The sequence below is a fragment of the Mus caroli genome, unplaced genomic scaffold, assembly GCF_978045245.1.
Source record: "Mus caroli unplaced genomic scaffold, Mus_caroli_1 scaffold_2, whole genome shotgun sequence".
In the NCBI taxonomy this organism is placed as follows: Eukaryota; Metazoa; Chordata; class Mammalia; order Rodentia; family Muridae; genus Mus; species Mus caroli.
Window position 1 is genome coordinate 43,014,437 of NW_028227257.1, and position 11,881 is coordinate 43,026,317.

Here is an 11,881-nt window from a genome sequence, read left to right on the forward strand (position 1 = left end):
GATGTTTATCTTTCTCTTAGGGTATTGTGCAGAGGACCTTCTACTACTGTGAACACTAGTCAGTAAGGGTGAAAAAGCCTCAGTTTTCTAATGGGCCATTTGTCTTCTAGAAGCAAAGGAGTATTCAGTCCATTGGGTTCCCTTTCTCACTTCCAGTAGGCTTGTGACAGTTAATATTCTTTTTCTTAAAATGGAGCAGAGTATTAAAATTACTAAATTTGCTACCTATACAGTATTATGGAATTATTCTAAATTTTTTTAATTTCTTATAGAAAGAAGCAACTTTGAATGTGAACTTGATAATAAAAGAAGAAATGAAAAAGCCCAGTTGGATTAGAAAGAACTGGCTTCTTGTGGCTGGGGTGACTTTCATAGGCGTCCATCTTGGAACATACTTTATACAGAGAATTGCAAAAGAGTCTGTGAAGTCTGAGGCCAGAGACAGACAAAAGAGTGTTGAAGAATGAAGCAAAATAAAGACTTTGCATTATTAATGTCATTAAATTAATCTATGCTGGTTATTGTCTGAAACCACTTGATTTTTTAGCTGGTAATGCTGCATGTGCAGACTCATACCTGGAGGTCTTTAATGTTCAAACACATGACAGTGCAATAAAATGAAAACCATATGAACAAACTGAAGCTGCCTTCACAAGTTATACCTGAAGCAGGATGTCTCGGTTAGAAGCTAAGAAGCCATCGTTGTGTAAAACTGAACCATTGACAAGTGAGAAAGTCAGGTCCACACTTTCTGTCTTGAAAGGAGTCATAGCCTCATGCTATGGCCCTTCAGGGAGGCTGAAGCAGCTACACAATGGATTGGGAGGTTGTGTGTGCACAACCTCACAGTCCTCAGCCCTGCTTCGAAACCTTTCAGTCACCCATCCCGTATTAAAAGTCCTAACGTCATCCGTGCAGAATCACGTGTCCTGCTTCAGTGACTGCGGCTTATTCACAGCCATTCTGTGCTGCAACTTGATTGAAAATATTCAAAGACTAGATTTGACACCCGCAACTGCCATTAAATTAAATAAATACCTCTTGAGTCTCTGTACCAGTTATCTCAAGTCTGAAGCCTGCAGTTGTCGAATCCCAGTTGACTTCAGAAGTACACATACCTTTCTCAGCTTGGTACACAGTATCTTAACAAGCAAACCAGCCTGTATGCTCTCCAGAAAGGAAACAGATCACATAGGTGCTTTGATTTTGAAAGCTTTTTTACTTACAATTCCAGAAAGTACAGAAGAACGAATGGTTTTAGGGAGGAGTATAATTGTTCCCTTAAAGGGCCAAAGAGTTACAGATTCTACTGTATTACCTGGATTACTCATTGAAGCATCAGAAGTTCAACTAAGGAGGTTATTACCCACTCAAAACTCAAGTGACCTTAGGGTGGCACTCTTCTGTACATCTTTATCTGGAGATTTTTCTAATGCTGGAGAAGGAACAGTGGTGGTCCATCACCAAGTGTCCCTTGAGAATGCAGTTTTAGAGCAGTTGCTTAATCTAGGAAGGCAGCTAGTCACTGATCATGTAGACCTTGTCCTGTGCCAAAAAGTAATACACCCATCTTTGAAACAGTTCCTTGGTGAGCATCACATTATTGCCATCGACAGAGTTGGAGTGACTCTGATGGAATCTCTAAGCAAAGTGACAGGTAAAAGGCTTTCCTGGCTTTTGCCCATTGAAGTTAATGTATCACCCTTTCTGAGCAGAGAGGTTTAGTTTGTGTTACTGTTAATACCTTGAACAGTTTTAGAAGCCACCAACTTTACAGCATTTATATCATCTGTAAGCATGTCTGTTTCTAGAAAAGATCCCATTGCCCAGTTAAAAACTAGGATGGTGGTGGCCATTCCCAACCTCAGGTGTAGTCTGTTCTGATCTGACCCTCAGATATTTCATAGGCAGTTGAAAAGTCTAACATAATTATAAGGTCTTAAATTTACAAAGCTTTTAAATCCTTTTACATTCAGGAGATGGTTTTTCTAGCTGGAATGCTTCATTTTCTTCACTTTTATTATAACTCCAAGAAATATATCTATGCTGGACATTTACCAAGAATATCTATAGCTGAGTTCTTAAGATCAAAGGGCACTCTTTACTGTCAGGGATACTAATAGGCCTGGCCCTCAGACCTTTAAAATGATTTGGTGAGTAACAATCACAAACTCGGCAGGCAAAGCGCACATACGTGGTTATGACAAAAATAAGTTGAATTCCTGATTTGAGTCATCTCTCAAATCAATGTCCCCATAACTGCACTGACAAATTATCAGTTACGTTCATATTGATTGCAGTGGTTGCCTTTTGCTGAACAAAGTCCACCTATGTTTTGGGGCTAGTCATAAAGTTCTGACCACAAGCTATCACACCTGCCTTGTGAGTTACAACCTACTGAATTAAAGGTTCACTAAAAACCATGTATTCCAAACATTGGATATTGTCAACCTAATGACCACCAAAATGAAAGTTACTAAGAACATGCAAATAGTTATTTGGAATTCATTTTGTATGATCTAAATTATCTACTAATTTGCATTAGTTTAACTGTTTGCCGCTTACTTCACCCAGTACGTTGGCTATTCTGGATTTGTAAATTAAAGTGTGGGATGTTTTCCTATAGCACCAGTGCTATGGGAAGCAGGCACTGGTTTTCTACACTAGTCCAAAATTATTACTTAACTCGGATACCTAGAACACAAAATGAAAATTCCAACTCCTAAAATTTTCTGGTATCTGGACATGATAGCACATACCTAATTCCAGCACTTGTGAGGAAGAGACAGGATTATCAAGATCCTCAGTCCTCGTCTACATAGCAAGTTCAAAGACAGCCTGGACTAACTCTCAGAAAAACAAATCTGGACTCCAAAAAAGTGAATTACTACAAGTTATAGTTTTGATATTCAAATGTTAAGTGTTATTTCTTACAGAAGTCCGTGTAGATTCCTTATATAACTTAACTACCTCTAGAGGTTTTGCAAATATTCAAATCACCTTTATTTATATATTAATTTGTGATCTATGTAAGAATCAAGTTAAGAACAGTATAGTGAAATAAGTATGTTATATTCTTTATTTTTGCACTTGCATACCTATTTACATTAAAAGAAAAACTTGTAGGCAAAAGGGAGTTAGTGACCTAAAGAGAGCCAAATGACTTCTTTTAAAAATGATTTTTCTGACCCTTTTTCAAAAGTAATGAGGTCCTTAATGTGGTTCTTCTTTTTTTTTTAAGCAGGGGATCCTGGACTTTGTAAAAATATGTTCATTTTTTTCATGTGCCCTTTCCTGAACATTCAAAATAGCTTTTAACAGATGTTCAGATAGGTAAGACTAGGCATGTAGCTTAGTGGCAGAGCATCTGCCTAACATTGACATGACTGGGTTTAATTCCTAGCAACACACACAAACACATATATACACATACAATTAAATGAATAAATAATACCAATCTGCCTAATTTTGTTGACCTGGAAAGTCCTGACCCCACTGTGAGTTAAATCCTGGCAGGAGTTCCGAGACAGTATAAAGCAGAGAAGGTAAGCTAAGCACTAGCATGCACGCATACGTCTTCCTGTCCTGACTACAGGAATGGCTGCTTTGAGCTCTTGCTTCTGTAGCTTCTCTTCTGTCATGAGCTGTGCTCCAGAATAACCCTTTCCCCCTTAACTTGCTTTTGATGGAGGATTTTATTACAGCAATGGAAAAGTAACTATGACAAAATCCATAAACAAAAGTAGCCCAAACAAGCAAAGATGGCCACATGTACATTTGTAATTTAGCATTCAAAAGGCTAAAACAAGAGGATTATTGCATGTTCATCTTGGTCTACATGGTGAACTCCAGGCTAGCCAGGACTACATAGAAAAATGCCATGCCAAAAAGAAGAGGAGGAAGAGGAGAAGAAATAATATTTAAATAGCAGAATGTAAATTTCAGAGATCTAAGAAGGTGCATTTTATCCTATATTTCATATTTTTAGCTTTGGTGGAGTCCCTTATATTAGCTAGGAATTAATGTTTGTTGGTTTGTTGATATTTGTTTTAAGGGTCTCATTTTTGCTTATACAAAACATTTTTGTTTATATTTTTTTATACTTTACAAATATAGGAGCAACACCTATTGGTTCTCTAAACCCAATAGTTTCTACTACTTATGGAAGTGTGAAAGATGTGTGCTCTGCAAGATTTGGCTCCAAACATTTTTTCCATCTTCTTCCTAATGAGGCCACTGTCTGCAGCTTGCTTCTCTGCAGCAGAAATGACACTGCCTGGGAGGAGCTGAAGGTAGGTGGATTCCAAGGCCTTCAGCAGGGATGAAGCAGTCATGCAAAGGGTCTGCAGGGTAAGGTCTGGGTTGTTTGTTTTGGTTTTTCATATTTTTCTATAATTTCCACAATAATATAAATAACGAGACCAAAAGGGACAGAAGGAGGGCCTAGCAATATAGCTCAAAGGTAAAACATATGCTTGATACATATGAGCACCAATCCCAGGACCATAGGAGGGCAGAGACAGGGCAAAGGCTCGAGTAAGCTAATTTAACGGCTGCTACAGTAAACTTGGAATATAGTGTACCATCTGTCATTTCTGCACTTTGTAAGAAACCTGAAAGTTCTTAATAGGAAGTTTTTCTGAGAAATTAATTTGAATTGTATACAGTATCCAGTCTTTGGGCATAGCAATACCACATTGCCATCTACGAACACGATGTGCTACATTCATAGCCATCCTGGGAAGCATGTCACCCGTGTGCCTCAGGTTGAACATGGCTGGACTGAGTAGTACTGGTAATGCGTATGAGTAATTCAGTCAGAAAGTGGATTTCCTAATCATTATCCATCTCCCACTTCTGAGTAGAGTTTATTGTTTTCTGTACATTTTATATAAGGGAACTGACAGCATAGGAATTGATCATGGGTTTAAAGATTCGCATATGCTTAAAGATTCATCCTTAGTAAGTCAGAGATTTCTACACTTGATCTTAGCCAAAAGGCCGAGAAGCGATAAGTCAGAGATTTCTGTTTTTTACTTATTACTTAGTACTCACTATCATTTCTAAAACAGTTTATACAATTGTATAACATTCATACACCTTAAGACTTATTTTTATGAAAATACCACCAAGCCTCGTTAATGGAGATATTTTTAGGCCATATGTTTATGAGCAAAGTAGATGGAAAGAAAATATTAATCTAATTCTATGAAAGAAGACCCTTGTGTCCTTCATTCTCTAGTCATTATTGGAAATGTGAATTAGTCACATTAAACCTTTGATAAACTAGATGTCGTTCTTTGTAAATTAAAATCTGTTCCTTTACACTACTGAGATAACTGAGTGGGTAAAAGCACTGAATACCAGGCCTGATGACTTGAATACAGTTCTCAGGAGTCACATGAGGGAAGAAGAGAACTGACTCCCACAAGTTGTCCTCTGACCTCCACACTTGTACCAAAGCACATGTGCACACTGACCTACATACACACAAGATAAACATAACTTTTTTAAGTTAAGACAAAATCTGGGTACCTACCACCAAGCTAGATGACTTAGGTTCACTTTGTAGAACCCACATAGTGGAAACTGTCCCCTGACCTCTACTCATGTGTCCTGGCCTGCCCTTTCTCTTACCACACAGAGAGAGAATTGAAAATTCAAAAACCTGGCTCCAAGTTCACAGTCTAAGATGCTATGAGAGTGTGGTGTGCGTTGTATACTAGCGTGAGATCCCAACTTTAATTTGTTTCTTCCTTAGCTCACATGTCAAACAGCAATGCACGTCTTGCAGTTAACAATCAAGGAACCATGGGTTTTATTGGGAGGTGGCTGTACAGAAACACACTTGGCTGCATATGTCAGACACAAGGTAAGCTAAATATCCTCTGTACGTTATCTGAATTTTCAACAATTTTTGTTTTGTGAGACAATGGCCAAATCATAATACTCTAGGAACCTTTGATACTTAACTTTTCAAAACTCAGATAATGTGGTTGATTTCAAGAAAGTAATATTTATAAATACAAGATGCTAAATTGATTGTGTTGGTTATTATGATTCTAATATAACAAATGATCATGTTCTTTGAGCATTGTCTATGTAAGGCATGTTAAAGCTGACATTCTGTTACTGGGAATTCTGAAATTCTCCAGCATCTGATGTTCTAATGCTCAAAGCAAAAGGGCAATATAATTTTAAACAGATCTCAGGTGTTTAGCTGGTATGATAAGTACTTCATCAGTCTTGAGCAGTTTTGCCTGGTGTGCATTGTTTGTTTTTAAATCATAAAATTGTCCTTTATATATTTAAGGAGTGACCACAGGTCAGCCATTTAGAATAAGCTGATGAAAGAGTTAATTCCTTCATTCTGTCACATGACCAGAAATACAGACTTTTCCTCTGGCCAACCATGTTAAAGTTTACAGCCTAGCAGGTTGACTCATACAGGTCAAGCAGCACTGTTGACAGACGCTGAGTGATAAAGCTCACTAACTTTATGAACAAGGTTTTGATCAAGTATCCTATTTTTCTGGAGCATTTTTGTAAATGTTGCTTTGCTTTCCTCAGACGAAGGGATGAATGAGAGCCATACCCAAGCTGTGCAAATGCATGGCTTGGGTTAAGCCCAGAGCATTTTTTTCTCTGTTCTAATTATCCCTAGGCCTAGGCCTGGAAGCTTCTAGCAATCGAATCTTCTAAGCTAACTGATTTATCTAGCTTCTCTCAGCTTCTGTCTGAATTGCTCTGCTTGGCCTTGCACTAACATTGGCAATCTGTTCTAATCTTCTGACTTGTTCTGTCTTCACCTGTGTCTACCCTGTTCTTTTTCAACCTGACTCTGTAAAAACTGCCATACACACACACCGCACTCCTTCTGTCTCTCTCTCTGCTCTTACTAGCCTCTCTTTTCTGTGCTGTTGTTATGAGAGTTGGGCGTATCCTATCTCTAATTCATTCTGTCATATCTCTCTCTGATTCATCACTTTGTCTGCCCCTCAATTACTTGTCACTTTCAAACATGGCTTCTTCCTTCTACAAACTAACCTTACCTTCACTGTTAGGGATGAAAGGTAAGGGACTCAGGGCATGTCTGTATTCCAGCCAGATCATATAGATTAAGAGGGTCTTTGAATGTGATCCCTTGTCAGAGCAGCCATGTTGCTGGATTAAAATTCCTCTACACATTTTCATATTAATTAATATGTATGTTTTCACTGGCCACCTTCTTTAGGTTCATCACGAGGCAGAAGCTATTGTCAGAGATGATGGGTGTTCTCAAGCAAAGCTGCATGTTGCTGCTGAAGCATTTTGCAGTGCTCTGGAGTCCGTTGCTGGCTCTTTGGAACATGATGGTGGTGAAATCCTCATTGACATGAAGTATGGACACCTTTGGTCCTGTCAAGCAGATTCTGCCTCTGTTGGTAACTGGTCAGATACGCTGTCACGGTGTGGCTGTGGTTTGTACAACAGCCAAGAAGAGCTCAACTGGTCTGTCTTAAGAAGCACTTATCATCCTTTTGCACCACAAACCTGCCTTCCACAGGCAGCTTTGGGCTCAGCCAGTAACCTGACTGTGGACTGCTTCACTGCCAAGCTGAGTGGCCTACAGGCGGCTGTAGAGACAGCCAATTTGATTTTAGATCTTTCATATGTCATTGAAGATAAAAACTAATGTAAGAGAATGGCATATATATGTTCTGAAGCAAACTAGTTGAGGTGTCTAAGAGAGCTTATTGTTCTCTCCCAAAGGCCTGTGCTCCATAGGTGAACAGATGACCTGTAAAAGTATACTTGTATACTTAAGGAAGATTACGGTTGTTAAATAGAAATGTATAGACTAATAAAAATTCTTGATGCCTTTATTATCATCACCATCACCCCACTTTTGGTGTCCTCACACACGTTGAAGTTTGGAGGTTTATGAACACTAAATAATAGGTCACCTGGGAAAATGGAAATTACCTTGATGCTGCTTCTCCAAGTTGTACCAAGAAGGGATGACCTGTACCTTTCCACTGGCAGGAGAGGAGTCTCCACTTTTCACAATACCATTGTTAGTTCTGTACATTAGCTTTTTGTAAAGCTTGATCCTTCCTTGATGTTACATTGCTGCTCTCATTTTAAATATTGTATGAATTTATTGGTATATTTTAATAAAATGATCTGTGTTCCTTAAAGTTGTGTATAATCTTTACTAAGAAATACTGGAAATGTAGCTAAGCTTGCAACCTCACCTACTCAGGAGGTCCGGGCTAGACCATTGCTCAAGCAGCACTTGAGCCCTGCCTAGGCAACTCAGTAAGACCCTTCTCAGAATCAAAAGGCAGGGAGGAAAGTAGAAGACAACACTTCTCTAATATTTGAAGAAAACTATTCAAATTCTAATGGTAAATCATGGCATGAGAATTCTTGATGAAAATAATTTCAGAGAAGGTCATTCTGGCAGAAATAAATGACAAGAAAAATAATCATAGGCACGTTGTTGTGATTAAAAGTAAGAAAGGTGGCTCAGCAGTTAAGAGCACTGGCTGCTGTTCCACAGGACCTAGGTTCAATTTCTAACACCCACATGGCAGCTTACAGCTGTCTGCAACTCTACTTCCAGGGGATGTGAAACTTTTTCTGGTCTCCACAGGTACCAGGCAGGCATGTAGATATCCATGCTGGAAAAACACACATACATATAAACTAATAAAGATTGACATCTGAGTACTACTTTAGCGGGTATGTCAGCAGACAGAGCAGGAACCCCTGATAGCTATAGAAGAAAAGAGGAAAGGCGATGCAGAAAAGAATGAATTTAGTGACTGTCCTGGGACTTCTGCAGGCCTCACTGGACATAGAGCAGTCAAACTACCAATCTTCAGGATTCCTTTTTAATTATCCCATGAATCAGCATCCTGTGAACCCATCCACTTAATTCTTAGGAGACAGCAAGCATACATTTTCTCTTAGTATTGCAAAAGAATTCAGAGATCAGCCTGCCTCTGTTAAGTACTAGCTAGGTGGGACGCTGTCCTGAAGTTACCATTTCTACCACAACTGGGCCTGGACTCCCTGTGTCCCAAACTGACCTTGAACTCAGGAATCTGCCTGCCTTTGTATCTCCCTTTGTATCTTTCTGACAAGCTGGCTCTGAGTGTAACTGCCTTTGTTAATTTAAATTCATAAAGCCCCTCATAATTCATACTACATCCTTATATTTTTGCATAGTTGAGAAATTACATATTTTTAAGCTCATGGTTTTAGAGTTCTTTCCACAGCCTTAAGGGCTGTCCTGAAGTTCCCAACTCTTACCATTTTGAAGAGACATAGCCATATCCCCGACCTCTGGACTTGTGCTGTTCTAATTATGATGGCGTCATTAACGCTAACAGGGAGGACATTCCTTGCATGGAAAGAGTCCTCCACTGCTAGTACTGGTTTCAGAAAATATGTACGTTATTACACAAACGAGCCTTACACCCACAGCAGCCATGGACACTCACGTAGGCTCACACTGGGGCCCTGTCCTAGGGACAAGAGCCATGTCACTCTGTCCCCATCAAAGCCACCCTGGGCTCTGCACTACACTGTAGTGAAATAGTCCGCACAAGGTTCTTAGATTGTGCATTATTGGTTTCTTCTGATATAGGAATCTTTGAACTCACTAGTTTGTATAAAATATATAGACATTACCATGAGAGAAGTATAATGTATTTCTATACCAGCCATCATATTGAGTCATTCTTTGTATGACTTGTAAGTAAAATAGCATTCCTTGACATCACATAAATCCTGCCTGCTGTTGTTGAAGAGTTTTGTGTATAAAATCTCAATCAAAGAAAGGCTTGTCAAAGCATCATATTAAGGTCTTCCTTTCTGGTACTATTTGGGAGATAGTCAAATCAATTAAGTAGGCCCTACAGACTTTCTAGCTAGGAAGTCTTTTCTCTAAAGAAAAAAAAGACAATTAAATAGTTATTGTCTTCATTTATTGAATGTAGTTATGTTTATATTTGGCAATAGTTGTATCCCATAATCCTTATCAACTTTTGCTACTTATCTACAAAATTCAAACTTATCACCCTGTATTTTAAATTGTAAATAAGTTGATTTGTTTCTTTATTGATAATAATTCTCATAAAACACTATGCAATCTTTGAAGACTACTCTTGTGTGTATATCAAGCCTTTTGTTGAAGAGATGATAAGTGCACTGGTATGCTGAGAACCAGGGAATATTATTATCTGTCATAGACTATGAATTAGAAGTTTGGTAATATATTAAGAGTAGGCAGGCCAGGTGTGGTGGATCACACCTTTAATCCCAGCACTCAGGAGGCTGAGGCAGGCAGGTTTCTGAGTTCGAGGCCAGCCTGGTCTACAAAGTGAGTTCTAGGACAGCCAGGGCTATACAGAGAAACCCTGTCTAGAAAAAAAAAAAAAAAAAGAATTGGCACATTTACCATTCTATTTTTTCCTACAGTTTTTTTTTTTCTTGAAGTATTGTGATTTCATTTTGAAAAGCACTGAGTTCTTTGCTTGTCAAGCGCTGTAGATAATGGTATTTGGGTGGGGGAGAAGATATAAAAGAAACACAATATTTATTCACAGTCTCTTGCCTCAAGGAGATGACCAGAAATGGATCAGTATTTTTATAAAGAAAATTGTAATTTTTATAATTATTGTAAACATTATGCTGCTGTAATTACAGAAACTTTGGGAACTGTAAACCTGACAACACACCAAAGGAAAATAAAGCATAGTACTGGCTATCATGCTTTGGATGGAAGGCTTTCCCTCAAACATCTCATATGTGGAGATCTTAGTTCCTAAAGTAGCAAGCTCAGAAGTATGTGATGTGTTTATAAAAAGATAAAAAGAAAGGAATGTGTTTTGGTGGATGTGTAGTCAGGTATGGGTGAAGAGGGTGCCTCCACGGGCCCATGCTGAGGCATCGCTTTCTCCTGAGGGACCAGCTACACATATTGTATAGTATAGTATAGTATAGTATAGTATAGTATAGTATAGTTTATTCAGGGCATGGGGAGGGGAGTTAAGAGGGTAGTAGAGGGAGGGGAGAGAGAGAGAGAGAGAGAGAGAGAGAGAGAGAGAGAGAGAGAGAGAAGGAATAGAGGAGTAGAGGCCATGAGCATGTGGAGAGAGAGGGGGGAAGGGAATGGGAAGAGAGTGGGAGAGCAGGGAAGGGGACAGAGCAGGAGCAAGAAGGGAAGACTGTAGGGCAGAGCTTAGACAAAATGCTAACAGCATGGTTCTGGGGGTGTGACTGGGTCGTGTGGTTTCTATTCTCACCAGTTCTTTAATTCCTAGATAGATACAAAATAGGATGACATTATTAGGAGGGGGTAGAAAACAGGACATGTGGCCTTATTGGAGGAATTGAGTCCTGGAAGCATGCCCTAGAAAAGATATATCTTGTCCCCTGCCCTTTCCCCCCAGGTTTTCTCCCTGCTTTCTGTCTGCTATAAAATAAACCGCACTTCTTTACATGTTCCTGGATATGTCTATTTTTGCTTCAGGCTCACAGCCATGGGCTCTGCACGCCACCCATCAGCTGACCACTGAAACTGTTAGCCAAAGTAGGTCCTTTCTCCGTGAGCCCAACATACAATGCAGAACTGTAATCTAAGCACCTAGAAGCCTAGGGAGGACAATAATAAGCTCTAGGCCAGGGCCTTAAGGTACAAAGTGAGAGTGTGCCAAGGATATTTTTATCTCTGACTTGTGAGTGTATATGCAGCCAATTTATATATATATATATATATATATATATATATACACACATATATAATTTACTTGTGTCTTCAGTTGTGTTAGACTCTGTACTCCTTACGTTTCTGTTACTGTGATGGAACAATATGGCTAAGGAGACTTGT

General features: G+C 39.1%; 2 protein-coding genes and 1 pseudogene across 3 annotated transcripts; 2 read left to right on the forward strand and 1 right to left on the reverse strand.

Moving 5' to 3' along the window:
• Positions 1 to 272: 272 nt before the first annotated feature.
• On the forward strand, positions 273 to 531 carry LOC147005802 (uncharacterized). The gene has a single exon (XM_085833805.1). It carries the CDS (start codon positions 315 to 317, stop codon positions 465 to 467), a length of 153 nt encoding a protein of 50 aa, XP_085689931.1. The 5' UTR covers positions 273 to 314; the 3' UTR covers positions 468 to 531.
• Positions 532 to 672: 141 nt separating this feature from the next.
• Positions 673 to 8,153, forward strand: Mkks (MKKS centrosomal shuttling protein). Of its 2 annotated transcripts, none has more exons than XM_021152862.3 (4): positions 673 to 1,657; positions 4,117 to 4,292; positions 5,762 to 5,872; positions 7,235 to 8,153. In XM_021152862.3, the coding sequence occupies exons 1-4, from the start codon at positions 673 to 675 to the stop codon at positions 7,673 to 7,675; spliced, it is 1,713 nt and encodes a 570-aa protein (XP_021008521.1). In that variant the 3' UTR covers positions 7,676 to 8,153. The 2 variants fall into 2 exon arrangements, with proteins under 2 accessions (XP_021008521.1, XP_029328237.1); XM_029472377.2 differs by having other exon boundaries at positions 673 to 1,195.
• On the reverse strand, positions 4,876 to 5,013 carry LOC147005803 (U2 spliceosomal RNA; annotated as a pseudogene).
• Positions 8,154 to 11,881: the final 3,728 nt, after the last annotated feature.